Source organism: Leopardus geoffroyi, chromosome C1 (genome assembly GCF_018350155.1).
Source record: "Leopardus geoffroyi isolate Oge1 chromosome C1, O.geoffroyi_Oge1_pat1.0, whole genome shotgun sequence".
NCBI lineage: Eukaryota > Metazoa > Chordata > Mammalia > Carnivora > Felidae > Leopardus > Leopardus geoffroyi.
The window spans coordinates 183,853,264-183,872,108 of record NC_059328.1 but is presented as its reverse complement, the minus strand read 5'-3'; the positions used below and the strand labels follow the sequence as shown (position 1 = coordinate 183,872,108).

At 42.8% G+C, this 18,845-nt stretch overlaps 1 protein-coding gene across 11 annotated transcripts in view; it reads left to right on the top strand.

Moving 5' to 3' along the window:
• Nucleotides 1-464: 464 nt before the first annotated feature.
• ANKRD44 (ankyrin repeat domain 44) overlaps nucleotides 465-18,845 on the top strand; it is a 343,429-nt gene continuing 325,048 nt past the window's right edge. For all 11 annotated transcript variants that reach the window (XM_045480606.1, XM_045480614.1, XM_045480610.1 and 8 more), the window contains exon 1: nucleotides 465-763. In XM_045480606.1, the coding sequence (XP_045336562.1) occupies nucleotides 737-763 (27 nt within the window). In that variant the 5' untranslated portion in view covers nucleotides 465-736. The remainder of the gene's footprint in view (nucleotides 764-18,845) is intronic.

The window sequence follows — 18,845 nt, the reverse complement described above, 5'->3', positions numbered from 1 at the left end:
GAAAGCCCCAGAACCACAACCCCGGACCGAGGTGGGATAATTTGGAGTGTTGGGTAATCTGGTTCCGAATTAGAGGGAGAGGTTTAGGAGAAGTAAGACTGCCCCAGTCTCTCAAGCTAAAGTTGGTGGCCTGTGAGTAGCAGCCTTTCTTGCGCCTCCGGGTGTGTCCACCGGGCTCGCTCATCAGGTTGTGTCCGTGAATGTACGTGGGTATGAGATGCGGCTAGGCAGGGCCACGCTCAGCTCCAGGGCGGGAGGGGGGGGCTTCTGTAACCGCGCACGCCCTTGGCGCCGCAGGGCAGTGGGGCCGGCACGCCGGGGCGCAATGTGCAGGCGCGGAAAGCAGGCGGCAGTCTGGCCCCACGGCGCACGGCGCGCCGGGCGCTGGCGCAGGCGAGCTCTGGGGGCCGCGGGCTGCGAGGCCCGGCTGCGGGCGGCAGGAGGCAGCCTCGGCCCAGGCGGCGAGGCAGCGCGCGGTGATGTCAGTGGCGGCCCGGCTGGCAGCAGCCGGTACTTCCTGTATAAAGGCGGGCGGGCTCGGCTGCAAACCCCACTAGCCAGTGTCAGCCTCTCGGCGGGAGGAGGAGGCGGCGGAGGAGGAGCAGGGGGAGGGCTGTCAAATTCGGGAGCCAGATTTTTTTCCCTTCCCCTGGCAATCCCTTCCGCTTCCCCGGCTCCTGGCGTGACATCTGCGGACCTGGGACCTGTATGTGTGTGCGCGCGAAGGAGCGGAAGAATGGCAGTGCTCAAACTCACCGACCAGGTAGGGGGCGGCGGCGCGGGCGGGCGGGACGCGCGGGCGCGGGGCGGCGCGGAGCCCCGGCGGGGGGATGGGGGCGCGGCGCGGAGCGCGCCCGCGAGCTGTTTACTCGCGGCGAAGGGGAGGAGTGTGTGCTGCCGCCGGCTGCTCCGAAAGCCGGCGGCTGCGGCTCTCCTGCCCTGCGCCGTCCCCGCCCTGGGCCGTCGGAACTGCGCACCCCGCTCGGTGCCCGCGGCGCGCCGGGGGGCTGGGAAAGGGGCCGGCGGGCGCCAGGCGCAGCCGGGGTGCTGCTCTGCGGGTGTGCACTGGTGTGCGTAGATGAGCGCGGGTGTGCGCTGTCCGCGGGCCCGGGCTGGGCAGGGGGAGGGGAGGCTCGAGGTGCTCCTCCGGCTCCTACCGTGCTGCGCAGCGTGGGCTCCGGCAGCCGGTGCAGGCGGCCGGGAGGCTCGTCCGCGCCGCGGGAAGGAGGGAGGTGTATGGAGAGGGAGAAAGGATCGTAGCCTGGGACCCTCCCCGAGCCAAGCCAGAGACCGGCCCAGACCGCGGCTCTTGTGTGGTCGAGCTGTCTTTATCCGTTTGACATGACAGCCTGACTTCCTCTTTAGTAGACCAGAGGTTGTGTGTGCGTGGTGCGCGATGGGGTCCCTTGGAGACGGCGCTTTTGGTTCTGGCCGGTCTGTCCCAGGAGGAGAAGTCCCGGGGCTCCACTCACAGCGGTGAACCACCCTCTCTGTGCCTGTGTGTGTCAGTTTTGTTGCTTTCCTGGCTCAGACACCGCACAGGGCAGCTCTGGAGTGCTGGTTTGGAGAAGTGGGGTTATTTGCTGACTCGGCTGACAGTCCTTGCTGCAGGTCTGGGGAATGGAAACACCCCACCTTTGCAGACTTTGCTGCTCTTAGGATATTGACACTCCTAGGCGCACAGCCAAGTTACACGATAGAACTCTGCAGCTCCTTTCACGAAAAAAGGAGACAGCTTGTTTTTTTTCCTTCTGCCATTTATTTATGGATAGTGAAATGAACACTACTTGGGGTCCTGGTTGGCACAGAGTCAATCTTGACTTTGACACCCTATCAAACATGCCATTTCTTGATATTTAACATCTCATACATCTTGAAGGGGTTGCATTTGTTGCTTTGCTGTCCCCAGTTAGAATCCCGCCAGGACATTTAGATGCAATCAATCACCAGAATGATTTGCTTTCATATCTTTGAGAGTCACATTTCTGGTTTGTTTTCCTTAAGTATTTACAGGCATTTTTTTTTTTTTTCTTTCTGTGGAGGAGAGATCACTGAGTTAAAACTCATGTTAGCCTTAAATTTAGCAGGAAGAACAGCTGGCAATTGTGATGAATCTGCTTGTTCCCTTTGGTTCCAGAGCATTTAAAAGTGTAAGTTGATATTAGGATTCTCTCCACCTTTTAGTCACATACTTTGACAACTGTTAGACATTTGCTTTTTTTCAGTCTTCCAGTTTTAGTCTGTTTTGGTCATGTCATCTTCGCTGGTCCAAGTTACTATACTTGTCTCTTAATTCCTAAGTCTTCAAGGACAAAAAATGAATCTAATGGACATTATTATTATCACATACGCAACAGAATTTCACAGAGAACTTTAGAGTTGGAAGAGATGCTAAAGACAGTCCTTCATTTTTTTAAATGAAGAAACTGACATCTGAAGAAGTGAAGCGTGGGATTTTGAAGGACCACAGCTGTTGGCCTGTATTGCTGAAACTAACTCCTGTCTCCTGCCTTCCAGGCTTCTGTCTTTTTGCTAGTGGTTGTAAGACACCTCCGTCTTTTCATTGGGTGTGTTAAAAGGGTTACAAGAAGTTATCCGCTCCTAAATCAAGATCAACAGTAGGGGAAAGTGTATTTCTTGGTCTTAGGAAGTTATTCTTCAGGACTTATCAGAGTAGGACTTTCAAAGATGTTTGTCTTTTAAAATGTTTTGGAATACATCTCCTCCCTTCCCCAAAGAAACTAGTATCGTTATGGAGAAAAAAAGTCATGTAACCTGCATTTGATTCCATCTCCAAATGCATCAAAGGGGTCTAAGGAGTTTTAAGACTCAGGAGCATCTAAGAATTGCCAGCCCATCTTGGGACAAGGCCAGAAGAAGGCCGGGTGAGGAGGTGGTCTGGGCTGGGTGGAGTCGTGAGCAATAAAGGTTTCTGTGTGGCTTCAAGTCCAGGAAGTGTGTGATCTTTCTTGCCTTATATAGTCTTACCTTTCAGTTTGAAACTAAATTCTTAGACTCTGGTTCCTAACCTCATCAAGGCTTAAAAACCCTTTGCTTAAATCCGTACTTAGCAAGAGTTTTGCTCCATTGTTTGGGTAGGGGGCTGCCTGCTCTGAGTCTCTCTGCCTTAGAGTTTGTAGAAGAGCACCTAACTCTCCATTTTGCTGCTGGTAAAACAATCACTTCTCAATTCCTCCCTCACCTTTTTTTTTTTTTTTTTTTAACATTTATTTATTTTTATTTATTTTTTTTTTTTAAATTTTTTTTTTTTCAACGTTTATTCATTTTTGGGACAGAGAGAGACAGAGCATGAACGGGAGAGGGGCAGAGAGAGAGGGAGACACAGAATCGGAAACAGGCTCCAGGCTCCGAGCCATCAGCCCAGAGCCTGACGCGGGGCTCAAACTCACGGACCGCGAGATCGCGACCTGGCTGAAGTCGGACGCCCAACCGACTGCGCCACCCAGGCGCCCCAACATTTATTTATTTTTGAGACAGGGAGAGACAGCATGAACGGGAGAGGGTCAGAGAGAGAGGGAGACACAGAATCTGAAACAGGCTCCAGGCTCTGAGCTGTCAGCACAGAGCCTGACACGGGGCTCGAACTCACGGACCGCGAGATCATGACCTGAGCGGAAGCCGGATGCTTAACCGACTGAGCCACCTAGGTGCCCCCCTCCCTCACCTTTTAATGCCTTATTTGTGAGGTGATTCTTGATTTTTGCCATGGCTTTTGGATTTTTAGCTTGATATCCTGATTTCCCTGACACATTCTTGTTGTCGATAACCTGAATCACAAGTTGTCTTGGTTTGTTTTCAAATGTGCCTAAAAGAAAGAATGTAAGAAGATGACATCCTGTCCTGCTGGAGTGGGGTGGAGGAGCTTATTGGGTTGATGGGAGTCCCCACCTCTACAGTCAGCCCACACTGGCACCTCAGTCATGCACCAGGAGGAGACATCTTTTCTGAACTCTGTTTTGGGAGAGTTTTAAAAGGAGACAGGCAAGTGTGATTTTTAGTTTTGTTTTTGTTTTTTTAATTTAAATTACTTTTTTTTCTTTCTTTCTTTTTTTTTTTTTTTTTTACTATGAGAAGGAACTGAGAGCTGTTGCTACAAACAAACTTAACATTTAGCACTTCTGCATTTGTAACCGTGTCTCTTCTGTTTTCCTCTTCACACAACACATACCGTTTTTCTTGCAGTGTTCGGGGGACCAAGGATCCTGGTTTGCCAATGGAGGGGTTTCCCAGGATGTGGGACTTTCAGTGCTAACACTGGGAAAATTCTAGGCAAACCAGGATCAGCAGCATAGAACACACTCACCTATGTAATTAATATACTAATGTAATTGTTTCCTCCTAGAAGGACATTAGAAGGTTTCTTTATATCTTTGATAAAGTGAGGTAATTTTAAGTTTGGGAAAGAAAGTTCTATTTCATACAAATGTAGTGCCTTTTAGCTCAAGAATGCCATGAAACTCCTTGAAATTTTATTTGCTATTGAACTTTTGGGGGCTGCTCTTTATGTCTAGTTAAGGTACTCTCATGATTTTAAGTGTCTGGTCATATCTTCAGCCTGCCTCCGATTCCCTCCTCACCACCCCGCTCCCCCCAAAAAACCCAACGTTTTTCAAAGTTATGAAGCCAGAATGGTAAGTTGTTTTGGACCTTTGAAATGTTCACTATTCTTACCTGAATTTGCTAGTGACAGCAGAATGTCACCTCCATCTCGAGGGCTGCCTGTAGACAAACTGTTTCAGCAGGTGGCCCTTTATGGAGCTTCCTGCCTGTAGGCCTTCTGGCTAGGTGTCCCCTTGCCAAGTCCTAGCTCACACTTGAGTCACCCATGTCCTTGCCAAAGGCAGTGGCTGGCAGCCGTGGTAGTGGCAAGAAACTAGAAATCCTGTAACTTTGATTTCTAGCTCGTAGTGTGGGGCCTTGGGACACGTGTATTTTATAGGCTGCTCCCATCCTTCCGTCGCTCCCTAGGGCACTGGGTCTATAGCAGGCACTATGCTGCAGCCCTGCCCTCAGCAAAGATGAAAGGAAAAGAAAGGCTTTATTCTTTGGACCCTTCTTTAGTTGTTTTGGGATCCAGTCACATGATTTGTGGAGTGCACTCGAGGACTGGTGTTTCCTGGCAGAGACCTAATAATGGCTTACATTTATTGTGATCTTCTTGTATGCTGAGCCCTGCCATGAATCACGCCTCTTAATCCTCATGCCATGCTAGGAGGTAGGTGGCAGTGTGATTCCTATTTTATAGATGAGAAAACAGAAATAGGCTAATTGACTTGTTCAAGGTCATACACCCACTAAATGATTGAGCACTGTGTCCTACCCTGGCACACTGATTGCCCAGGTGGGGCTTTCACCGCAAGGCTATACTTTTAATAGTCAGAAGGTCTATGTGGTAGTAGGACTTCTGGATGCCTGCTCTTATTTAGCAGGAAGCCACTGGGCTAGCCCTACTCCCTGCACTCCACCTAGCTCTTGGGACCAGACCTACTTCTGTCAGAGTTAGGAGCTCCTCTGAGGCCTCTCCCCCCAGCAGCCTTGGACCTGGATTACCTTGTTAGCTTCTCCACCTCTCCACCCTGGCGAATGACCTGTTGATTGGTAGCTTGGGGAATTTTTTCTTGGTCATTAATAAATAAACTATGATCATTGTAGGAAAATCAGAAAGCTAGATTAGCAAAAAGAAACAGTTAAAACCATCTTCAGTCTCTGTACTCAGAAGTCCTCCTGACATCTTGATATAGAAGGAAACTTCTAGTCTTCTAAGTAGCCAGATAAAAATTTTAACTTTCTGCATGATAATATCAGTATCTTTCTCTTGACCACAAAGCTAACAATTCTGCTCTCTAGACCAGTGACTTTTCCAAATAAACTGAATTTATGCTTCTCTTAAATAAATGACTGGCTGCTCTAGTGTAAACCCAGCAGCACGTACTTTTTTTTTTTTTTTTTTAAAGATTTCAGCTTTTACTTCCTCTTTTTCTCTAAACAGAGAGTAACTATAAACTCCAAAAAGCACAATTGTTTGTGCCAGAAACAGGACTGAGCTATTCTTTAAAAAGACTTCTATTTCAACAATATAATATGATTTTTTTTATAGGCTGAAGTACAACATGAAATAATTTTTAAAAAATAGGGAGGAGCTAGAGAGATCTGATAGTCCTGTGGTTTTAAAACTTTGTAAAGCTATGGCTCTCCTTTTTTTTTTTTTTTTTTTTTAAGTAAGCTTTCAGGGTGCCTGGGTGTCTCGGTTGGTTAAGCATCGACTTCAGCTCAAGTCATGATCTCACAGTTTGTGAGTCTGAGCCCTCAATCAGGCTCTGTGCTGAAAGCTCACAGCCTGGAGCCTGCTTAGGATTCGGTCTCCCTCTCTCTCAGCCCCTCCCCCACCCGCACTCTGTTTCTCTCTTTCTGTCTCAAAAATAAATAAACATTAAAAAAAAAAATTAAAGGGGCGCCTGGGTGGCGCAGTCGGTTAAGCGTCCGACTTCAGCCAGGTCACGATCTCGCGGTCCGTGAGTTCGAGCCCCGCGTCAGGCTCTGGGCTGATGGCTCAGAGCCTGGAGCCTGTTTCCGATTCTGTGTCTCCCTCTCTCTCTGCCCCTCCCCCGTTCATGCTCTGTCTCTCTCTGTCCCAAAAATAAATAAACGTTGAAAAAAAATTTAAAAAAAAAAAAAAAAAAAAAAAAAAAAAATTAAAAAGGGGTGCCTGGGTGGCTCAGTCGGTTGAGCATCTGACTTTGGCTCAGGTCATGATCTCACAGTTTGTGGGTTCGAGCCACACATTGGGCTCTGTGCTGACAGCTCAGGGCCTGGAGCCTGCTTCGGATTCTGTGTCTCCCTCTCTCTCTGCCCCTCCCCTGCTCACACTCTGTCTCTCTCTCAAAAATGAATAAAGATTTAAAAAAAATTTTTTTTTTAATTAAAAAATACTAAAGTAAACTCTTTGAACTCCCTACCCTGAGATCAAGATCTCATGCTCTACCGACTGAGCCAGCCAGGCGCTCCCTCTGGCTCTCCTTTTTGTTTTCCTCAAAGAAGATTCCATACTGAAACTTAATATATAAGAGATTGGTGGCAGTAGCGATCCCTAAAGCCCTTTCAAAGATTATTTGCATTTAATATTATTTGAAAGCCCTTTTTTATGAGAAACCTACTGGTAACTGACTCAGTGTTCTTTTCCTGACATCATGTTGTCAGAAAACAAATGTTTATAATTATTGTAGATGATTAAGTGTTACGTAGAATTTGGATGATCATGTCATTTTTATTCATTCTGAGGCAGCTTTGAGAATGATGGGTGTATTATTAAATATTAAGCTGGGAAAATAGGTGTGAACCAGGACTGTCCCAAGTAAATCTGGACACATGGTCACACTACATAGACTGTGTTTGTTCACCTCAGGCTTGACAGTAGGTGAATTAGTGACTAGTAGACCAGTCACTCTCTTTTGAGTCGCGTTTACACTGGAGCAGATATTACAAACATTGTTTTTTAACCTTATGCAAGTCCAGAATTGGAAAATGGCTTCCATTTCATACATCAGTTCTGACCAGTTGGTTGAGGGGTTGCAGAAGCGCTCTGGCTCTTGAAGCAAGGGATAGGGGGAAATGTAACAACTGACTGTCAGTGTTTGCTATGAGTATAAGATAAGGGAGAGGTGGCCTATGTTGTTAGCCAAACCATGGCAGGTCAGATTAATCTCTGTGGGCCTCCAGTTCTTATTTGTAAAATGAAGAGGTTGGACTGGATGTCTTTCAGGTGTCTTGGCTCCTCCCTCCCTCTCTCTCTGTGACTCAGTCCCTTTGTTGCGCACAGTTTGTGCTGTAGTCTTCTTCACAGATGTGGCCATGGAGGGTGTATTCGCAGATGAGCTCCAATTTAGCTTTCCAGGCAATAAAGTCAGAAAGTTAAGTTAGATTCCAAAAGAAGGTTGTAACCGATGTCAGTGGTTTAGGAACTGATTCCTGCCCTGTGACCACCTTCCACCTTCCCCCTTCCCCCTATTTGATAGATAATCCAAGATTGTTTATTTTCTAGAGCATCACTTTTATTGATTACTCCATTAGCACCCTCTTACCAACATATTTACCTTCTACTTGATTTCAGAGGTATTTTCTCTCATCAGTGTTCAAGTCTATAAAAGAGTTGGTAGCCCAAGAGGTTGAAATTAATGATCAAAACTCTAGTCTTTCATTATGATATTCATAATTTTTAAGAATCTTTTTATTGTCTCCCCTTTTGAAACTGAAAATTTATCTAGCGCCCTGCTAATTGGACCAAGTAAGTAAGAAGTATATAGTCCACTTTTGGGTTATTTCAGGCTTTGCTAAGTCAATGCTTGCTTGTATTTCTTGGTCTTCATGTATCTGTAATTCCCCCACTCTCACCCTTGTGAGTCATAAGCACCCCAGTGGAACTTTCTAAGAGATCTTTAATACCAGGAGACCATTTTACCCCAGGGGAGCCTCCAGAGCTCTTGGTAAAACTAAAGAGATTTGTAGGAACATCTGAGGCCTAGATATACAAAATTTCCTCACAGTTTCAATCTGTCTCAAAGGTTTCAATGTTAAAAAAGAAAAAAGCGTTTTGTATTAAATTGCTTTTGTTTATTTAACTAGATTGGGAATCAGAAGACCTGGATTTTCCTCATGATTCTTTTCTTTTTTTTTTTTTTTTTATGTTTATTTATTTTTGAGAAAGAGAGAGACAGCGTGAGCAGAGGAGGGGCAGAGAGAGAGAGGGAGGCACAGAATCTGAAGCAGGCTCCAGGCTCTGAGCTGTCAGCCCAGAGCCTGACGTGGGGCTCGAACTCACCAACTGTGAGATCATGACCTGAGCTGAAGTCTGACGCTTAACTGACTGAGTCACCCTGGCACCTCCTCATGGTTCTTTTTCTAATACTTATATGGCTTTTGGCAAATCCTGGCCTTAGTTTCTTTGTAAAATGGGATTTCATGGGTGAAGAATCCTCTGCATTCTTTCAAGCTCTAACATTCTAAGAGAATGCCCCAGATACCTCTTCTCAACTTTGGGAATCTGGTTTGAAAAGTATCTGCCTTCCATGAACTTCTGTTCTCTCCCCTACCTTTCCCCTTACCCTCCCAGGATGGTGGTGGCCAGTAGAGTTGACCAGGTCTGAGAAATATACCCCATGTTCTGCCTACAGGTCAGGGGTCCTTTCCCCAAGAATGGCATCTTCTAGCATACTTCTAGAAGTAGTATAAGGTTTCAGGGAGGGGCACAGAACCCCGTGTTTGTCTATTGTGAGCTGTGCTGAGCTCATGCCTACTTTAGCCTTTCTCATTTGCTTTAGCAGATGGCCTGGGTTCTCCCGTAATCCTGTTTTATTGAACTCCATAATAACATTTGGGTCTAACAAGTCCATTTCCCAACTGTTGGACCCAGATAATGGATTCGGTTGACACAGTGACCACAGAATTTCTCAGGGAGGGAATTCCTACGTGCAGTCAACAACTCTGTATGTGTAGATGTACCCAGTCGATGGAGGAAGCTTGTTTTGCGATGTAAGCCTGGCAAGATGAAGAGAAAGATAGGAAGTGAGCACAGGAGAAGTGTCATAACAGAAAGCCAGGTAGAGAGATTCAGGTAAACTAGGACCTGTCAACTAACCCGTTATTGTTAACCAGTAGCCTCCCAAAGCCAGGTGTGCTTTTGCCCCAGGGCTGAGCAAGATGGCTTATTGAGTTTGGGAAAGAAAATGTCAGAATTCGTATTTCTTTTAAAACCCTTTAAAATTTTTATTTTTGTGTTTTTAAAATCTATATTATACTCCAGTACAATAAAAATCCTCTTAGCTCTGTCTCCTACTTTTTACCACCTGGCCAAACCACCACGTAGACTATTCCAGCAGCCTTCTGACTGGACGCACGCATCCAGCCTTGGCACCTGACTCTCAACGTAGCCATCAGAGTGAGGGAATTCTGATGCTCAGATTGTGTCATTTCTCTCCTCAAACCCTCCCACGTCACACCAAGGAAAAGCTGAAGTCACAGAGTGGCATCCTCAAGGTCTTCTCCACTCACCTATCCGGCCATGTCTCCTCCTGTCCTCCCTTGACATTCCTGCTGCCTGTGAGCATCTCCCCTAGAGATCCACATGCCCACCCCTTTCAGATCTTTACTCAAATGTTACCTTTTCAGTGAGTCCTTTCCTGACCATGCTGTATAAACTGCCTATGCCATATTTCTGGTCTCCTTTCTTTATTTCCTCTCCATGGTACATATCCCTTATACCATATATTTTATCTTTTTATAAAAATAAAAACTTGGGGAGCCTGGGTGGCTCAGTCGGTTAAGCGGCCGACTTTGGCTCAGGTCATGATCTCGCGGTCCGTGAGTTCGAGCCCCGCGTCGGACTCTGTGCTGACAGCTCAGAGCCTGGAGCCTGTTTCGGATTCTGTGTCTCCCTCTCTCTGACCCTCCCCCATTCATGCTCTGTCTCTCTCTGTCTCAAAAATAAATAAATGTTAAAAAAATAAATAAATAAATAAATAAAATAAAAACTTATGTGTAGAGGAGATAAAAATAACAGGGCAAAGCTTTTTGTTGTTTTGTTAGCTGGGTTCATTCACTAGTGTAACTTTGGCACTTAGAAACAGTATAAGGCACATAAGTAAATGTTCAATGAATATTTGTTAAATGGCTGATATAAATATGTATGTGTGTCTGTGTGTATATCTACATGTTCAAATGTTTTTACTCATAAGGTGCTCAAATAAAGAAACAAAAATACTATTGTAAACAGAGCTCCCATCTGTACACTGGGGTATTGGATTTCCATTCAGACAACATTCAGAGAAATTTTTCTTCCCCATCGAAAGATAAAAGATCACATATTGTCTTCTTTTCTGGTTATATGTCTCCTCTTTCTAAATTGAACTTTCAGTGGTGGGGATGGGTTAGCACTGTACTTGGTTCTCAGGGGTTCCGTTTCTTTATAGGGAAGGTATCAGAGTGACACTAGGGAAAGGGAAATGTGGACCCTAAATATCATGGGAAAGGATGCTCAGACCCATTGCTAAGTGGACCTCTTTTATGTATTCCAGCAATCAAGGTCAGTTTAATGAACCCCATCTCCAAGGTAGTGACTCTGATAGAGTCCTCTGCTCCCCCTCTTTCCACAAAGGATAAGAACAGGTACAACAGAAGAGTTAGAAACCAGACAGCAAATTGGGAAGGAGATAAGACAATAATCATGCTTCATGTTATTTAATCCCGACAACGTCTCTACAAAAGAGTGGCTATTACCATTCCACTTTACAGATGGGGAACACGAGAACTGAGATTTGAAGTAGTCTCTTTAGGGCCTCATGACTCCGGGGTTCACATCTGGGCAAGCTTGTCTCCACAGTGCACATTCTTAGCTGTCATGCTTCTGGCCTCTTGAGACAGGTGTAGTATCACAGGAGGCTCTTTTCTTCATGGAGCTTGTGGTGGTTACAGATGGTATTGCATGCCTTGTGCATGGAAGGCCCACATCAGATATTTACTGAATACAACGTGGCATATGAAACAGCTCTCAAAGTAGGTATAGTGCAGGTTTAGACTACATTGTGGGGGTACTTCTTAGGAACTACAGAAGTCCAGAGATGGGCATAGTTACTAAGAAAGGCATCAGGGAGCTGGAGGGAGTCCAGTGATCCTTGAGGAAGGGAACGATTTTAGACAGCGTATGAGGGTGAAAGGCATCCCAGGTGAGTGATGTGCCATGCTTTACTGAAGCAGGGGGTTCATACTAGGAAAGCATAAGAGGAAAGGAAGGAAATAGTCAACATGCATCCTGGATAGAAATGGTATTTGTGTATTAACAAATCTTTCTTACTTGGCTTCTGATAGGTACTACGTGTCTTCTCCTGGAGGCATAAATTGTGTCTGGGCAAAACTCATTATTTCCATGTGTTGTGTAGGCATGATATTTGAACAATGAATTTGTATTGCTATCTTGTGCTAAAAAGTATTGATGCATAAGGTGAGGTGTTACCTTATGGGTCTTTCTGTCTCTACCATACCTCCTACTTGAAGGGAATATTGTATACATTCTTGTTATGGCAACATTTTGTGGATAAACATGTATCCTGGAGTATTGAACTTCATTGAAAGAGGCTGGATGGATGGTCTTCACGGTACAAGACACTGACAGATTAATGTAGTAGGTCTGGAGAAGGCCTGTTTTTAACCTTTAAGTTTTTATCAAAAATTACTTTAAAAATCCAGACTATTGGGAATCTATAGAAAAAAATGATTTCATTTCTTAAAAAAAATCAATTGTGAGAAAAAAAGAAAAAGAGGGAGGGGGTGGGGGAAATATATACATCACTGAGAATTAAGTCCCGTATAAACTAACTGCAGTGAATAGATTTAGATTCTGATTCAGACAAACCTAAAAAACACATTTCTGTTAGACAATTGGGGAAATTTGAATACTGCCTGGTTATTTGAAGATTTAAAGTGTGAATACGGTATTGTGGTTATGTTTAAAAAGAAAGTCTTTATCTTACAAAACAAGAAAACAAAACCACAAAACCTTAGCATGTGTCCAGGGCACCTAAATATTTTAGTGACTCACTCTTTTGGGAAGCTTTTTTTTTTTTCTTTCAGTTTACTTCTTCCTGTTCTCTTTGTGCCCCTTCTAAGCTTTCCCCTCTCACCTCAGAGAATGTCTTCAGTAGAGTTGTTAGAATCCTTGATTGTTAGAAAGCACACAGTTCTGCCAGTTTTGTTGCCTAAATAGGCAACTAACTCTGAATTAGTTGTGAAACTTACCCATCTATTGACTTAGGTTAAGTGGCCTTCATAACTCATGTTAGATATTTGAGTATCTGCCTTAAAATCACATCTCTGGTGCCTTTTTGAAGATCTAGATTTGGCTATCCTTGTACAGTTATTTCAGTGTGAGGTATGTCCAGGGGAATTTAGTTATTAGAGTTGTCCCAAATCACTTTGTTATATTACTTTTTCCTTTTTAAATTCCAGTTAACATACAGTAATATATTAGTTGCAGGTATACAATATAGTGATTTAACATTTCTGTAGGTCACCCAGTGCTTATCACGATGTTACATTACTTTAAAACCATGTTTCCATTTAAACTGAGTAGGTTTAAAAAACAGCAAGCAGTTATAAGGTCTCAGTTTTAATGACTGAGTTGCCACGCCCCTTTTCTTACCTGAACAGGAAGTGAATGTTGGTTATGGCCCCCAAGGATTTCAGTGTTGCTTTAGGCATGCTGAGATATCTGTGTTTATTTCTACAAGTGTGAAAACCCTTCCCTAGCCTTCTTGATGGAGCGCAGATTTAAGAATAGACCAGAGGCTTGAGAAATGGCCAGTTGCAACTTGAGTAAATGATATTGTCATGTGTAATTTAGAAGCCAGATGACTTGAGTTTGGGATGCTCTGGAGCCTCAGTATAATTAAGTCTTGGGGCGCATGAGGTGAGTGTAACATTTAGTTGCTAATGCTACTTTTCTTAGCAGCCAAGAAGAAACCATTTTATTTTGAGGGGCTTTGCTCTTTAGCAAAGAGTCTTATATCACAGTCCCACGGCACTCTATTACTGTGTATACAATGTTTTAAAATGTTATGACATCTCACTGAACAATTTCCAAAAAATATTACATGGGAGTGGCACAGTTCAGAGAATACCTAAGTTGCTGTCTGCAGATCTAGGCTATAGGCACATCTCTTCTCCTGACAGTGCCTCATACACAATTGTGACAAAACTTTTCTTGAATGTAAAATGGGTATAATAATACTTACTTTACACGGAAGTTATGACAATCCAGCGGGAAAAGTCTTTGTATAGCAACTGGTCTATAGACACTCAGTACATAGTCCTTGAATTTCTGGTTGGTTCATTTGTCAAATGAAAGATTAGTTCTCTAGGGTCAATTTCAGCTCAATGGGAATCTGATTTTATTATTTTTTTTGTTTTAAATTTGTGACCATTTATCTGGTCTTTTTTTTTTTATCAGTAACTTAAACAACATTGAAAATGTAGAAAATTTTTTGTTTGTTTTATTCTTGTGTGAAATCTCCATACTTAGATTTGAGTTGTAGCATTTTCGTTCCTACAGCTTTAGGAAGTGCATTTTTCTTTCCTTTTGGTTTTAACGAATGAACTGATTTAGTTTATTTGATAGAAGAATTTTATATTTAAGATAGATCTAGGAGAATAAATGTGTGTTGAAAAATTCTGAGGAGTTTGCAATCGTTCTTGATTTAAGTTGTCAAAAAGAACTGAAAATTACTTTTAAGAATGCCACTTCCTCTTCACAGAAGTATAAAACCATGTCTTTTTGAGGAAGTGTATAAGAACAGAATCGTTGATAGTTGATAGAGCAGTCTTCATAAAAAATCATCATGGGAGAATTTCTGAGAAACATTGGTGTAAAATTTCAAGTTTAGAATGAATGTACAACAGGATAGAAAGCCATACATTTCTCTGAAAAAAAGTGTGATTAAAAAAGTCAGAAAAAGGATTCCTCGTAAAAAGTCACTTTAATTTGGAGTCTTTTTTCCTTTTAAAACTGTAGAATGCTATTTGAAAAGATGGTAAGTGAAACATCATTGGATACATGTGTATGTTTTAATTCTTTTTCTTTTTTTTTTTTAAGATTCATTTTTTTAAAGTAATCTCTATACCCAATGTGGGGCTTGAACTCACAACCCTGAGATCAAGAGTCTCACGCTTTACTAACTGAGCCAGCCATGTGCCCCATGTATTTTTTTAAAGTTTATTTATTTATTTCAAGAGAGGTGGGGGGAGAGGGAGAGCGAGGGAGCACGCAAGCAGAGGAGGGGCAGAGGGAGAGGGAGAGAGAATCCTAAGCTGGCTCCTGGGTGTCAGCACGGAGTCCAACATGGGACTAGAACCAACAAAATGTGAGATCATGACCTGAGCTGAAATCAAGAGTTGACTGCTTAACCTACTGAGCCACCCAGGTGCCCCAGAGAGAAATATATTTTAAAAAAAGGGGAGGAGTTGCCTGGGTGGCTCAGTAGATTGAGCATCCAATTCTTGATTTCAGCTCAGGTTGTGATCCTCAGGGTCATGGGATTGGCCTGAGTGGGGCTCCACACTCAGTGTGGAGCCTGCTGGAGATTCTGTCTCTTCTCCTTCTGCCCTCTCCCTTGCTTTCTCTCTCTCTTTCTAAAAAAAAAAAAAAAAGGGGGGGGGGAAGGAACTGAGAATGGAGGGAGGCTGACCATGGCTGACCATGTTACTTTCCAAGGTGAATGTTAGAGATGCTCTTGAGCTTTAAGCTAAAGTAATCATCACCTGTTATACTCTGCTTCTAAACTAGTTTTAACATTGCTCTTCGGCAACACTGACACTTATTTCTTGGAATTCTAGGATTGGAATAACCAAAGTGGAGGTTGTTATTTAAGCTACAAAAGAAATGACCAGAGCTATGTACCCAGAAGCCTGGAAAGAATCAGGCTGATGGTTATTTGACCCATTCTGCAGGTTCTTGCTGCTGATATCGAACCTTCTGAATCAGTGTAGTGACTGGCAGATAAGAAATTATTTTACACAGTGGGAAGGCAGGTATTGGGGGCTCCTGGGACTAGTAATGAGGTTCCTGTGACATCTCTGGTTTTAAGTGCCTCCTGCTTGTCTTTGTGAACGGAACTCAAGAAGGACATTTCCTTATCACTGCTTTATCATTTCAATGAGCTTTTCCAGAGATCTAATTCTTACCTCCGATTCTGCCAGAACTGGCTGTGAGACCCTGGCAGTCATTACACTCTCTCTGGGCCTCAGTTTCCTCTAAGGAATGAGGATGTTGGTTAGATGAGCTGACAGCTGTTCCAGTCTTTGATGGCTCTCACCCAGAGGCTGGCAAACTACTGCCTACAGGCTGAATCCAGCTCGAGGCCTGTCTTACAGCCTGTTAGCTAAGAATAGTTTTTATGTTTTTAAATGGTTGAAAAAGATCAAAAGAATAATATTTTGAGACACATGAAAATTATTTGAAATTCAAATTTCAGTGTCCATAATAAAATTGTATAAGAGCAAATCCTCCCTCATTTGTTTATGTATTGTCTGTGGTTGCTTTGGGACCCCGAGAGTGGAATTAGGTAGTTGCCACAGAGTCTGCATGGCTGGCAAAACCGAAAACTTTACTGTCTGGCCCTTTACAAAAAAAATTTGCCAACCCCTGCTGTACCCCAAGCACAGATTTGGGACCACACTCTTCAGATATCAAATACTACACTCTTGTTATCTTCGTATTTCCTATACTGTACTTTGATCTAGATTTAATTAGATTAATATGATAATTCTTGCTTTTATTATTTTATCCAGGAGAAAGTAGAGGCTTAGTTAGCTTACTTGGTATGTTTTTAATTAAAAGGAAAAATCCCCTTTAAAACAATAGTTTGTTTGTACTCAGACTTTTTTTTCTCCCTTTAGGAATCACTGTAGAGAAAGAAGCCATATGTTTGTATTTTAAATCATTTGCCTTTTAAACTGGATTTTTAAACTCCAGATGTGGATTCAGGAACAGTTAAAATGTACTTTTGATGTTCTCAAAGAGCCATGATGGGGGAGGAGAACTTTACTTCTTATATTTGAGAGTGAAACAAATCTTAATATTTTCTATTTCCCATTATATGCTAAAAATACTATTTTTAGTTTCTTTGAGTAGACACTCTAGATCAATATGGGGATGGAAATGGCTTTAATCTCATGGAGAGCCAACTATAGCAACTGAATGAATGCATTTTGAAGATACACTCAATTATTACAAATGGAAATTATAAAATTAAAAAATAAATATCAATAATATCCGCTTATCTAACATTTCCCATTACTGTAGAAAGTTCTCTTTGAAGCTAAGTCTGCTAATTTCTGTGTGAGCTATGGGTTTGAGTGAGTGTGTGTGTGTGTGTGTGTGTGTGTGTGTGTGTGTGGTGTCCAGTGTTCACATCATTATAATTTAAAAGAGAATTTGTCTCCCACTCTTATACTTCCAAAGTCATTTGAGTTATTCTAAAACTCCTTCTAGGCCTGGAGATTCTTTTGAACTTAGAAGAAGACGGGCACCTTGAACTGGTTAGTAAAGGGCAGAAGGGAGGTCAGTCAGCACATGTGATATTTCATCTAAAAGTTAGCTTCATTTTTCTCTTTTTATTCTCCAGAGAGAAGGAATTAATGGAGATACTTGTTGATAAAGAAGATTTGTGAAGAAATTCATGTAGTATATAACTTCAGAAAACATTGACAGTGACTCAGTACCTAAGCCAGCTGAAGACCTCCAATGTTTTCTGAACAATATCATAAAATCTGGAGGAGACAGGAGGTGAACAGAATGGTAAAATTCCCATTTTTCAGAGGGAAAAACTGAGATGAGTGGTTATTATTTGGTTTGCCCGACTGTTAGTGGGGGTAGAGATCTTGTTTTTCTCTGCTCAGTCTGAGATGCATTTCATTTGCCTATCCTCTTCTTAAACAGCACTTGTAAAATCACATGTCATTTCTATAGTTATATTTAGGATGTAGCCTGAAACACTGCATAAACACCCTGTGATAGAATACTGAAGTCTGCTGCCTAGGTAATTATTATGTGGGTCTAGTATCATATCATTTCCATTATCTAGATGAGAATGTATCACACACTTCAAAGTTGGTCTAGAAGAGAGAGCCCATTGTGTACAGGGCCAAAAGGGTTTTGCTTCATGGTTGCCCTCTGGGTGAAAAACTTTTTGATATGCAGAAGGCCATGGAACTTCGTTCTTGTTTGAAAACACTTGTAGCTGGTAGTTGTGTTGAAACACTAAGGCTTTCCCACACTCTCACCCCCAAAGTACCTCTACGATGTACTCTGTTTTCTTATTTAGAATTTTATGAGAAGTATGTGAAATTGCCATCTGAAGGGAATGTTTGTCACAGAACTGCCTAATCTTTAGATGTGTCTAAATGCAGATGTATCTAAAGAGCACTTTCATTTTCCTTCTTACATGGAAGGAGGCAAGTTTCTCCGTGGAGCCTCTCACTTCTGGTTTTAATCGTTTTTAGCTCCTTGATTAATGTGTGGCTTGGGAAGGCTGGAGCTAAGCCATTTATTTGCTGTTTACTTCTGGGGAAAATGTTTGCACCCCTACTTTTTAGTATGCAAGGCTGTGGTTCACTCGAGTTTAGGTTAGCAAGGACTATTGAATGAATGAATGATCTAGTGCCAGTTTCTGCTGCTGTGTTTCCTTCTTCCCTGCCTTCACTCTCAGTTCCTTACTGTTTTACCTTCTTTCCTCATCCTGCAAACTTTACCACAAAGACAGGAAGGATAGAACATGATTAATTTTTTGTTATGTAAATAGCCTGAATGTAAGGATTGAAGGTAGAAAATATTGCCGAGTTTTTGGTGGATTTTTTTCTTAGTACCTTGTTAAATGTATACAGTCAAGAATTATGTGGCTGAGCAGTACCTGGGTGGTTCAGTTGGTTAAGTGTCTGACTCTTGATTTCGGCTCGGGTCATGATCTCACTGTTTGTGGGTTCAAGTCCCACATCGGGCTCCACGCTGACAGCACGAAGCCTGCTTGGGATTCTCTCTCTCCCTCTCTCTCTCTCTGGCCCTACCACACTTGCACTTTCTCTCTCAAAATAAATAAATAAACTTTAAAAAAAAATGAAAGAATTGTATGACTAATAGTTCAGTGTGTCATGACATGAACAGACCTGAAACAGCTCCCTCCCTCTCCAGTCAAGAAAATAAAAAGAAATGTTTGCTTATTATTTTATCTTATTTTTTTGTAATTGCAAGAGGTTAGACTGGCTTTAACTGGGACAGTCACTTACAT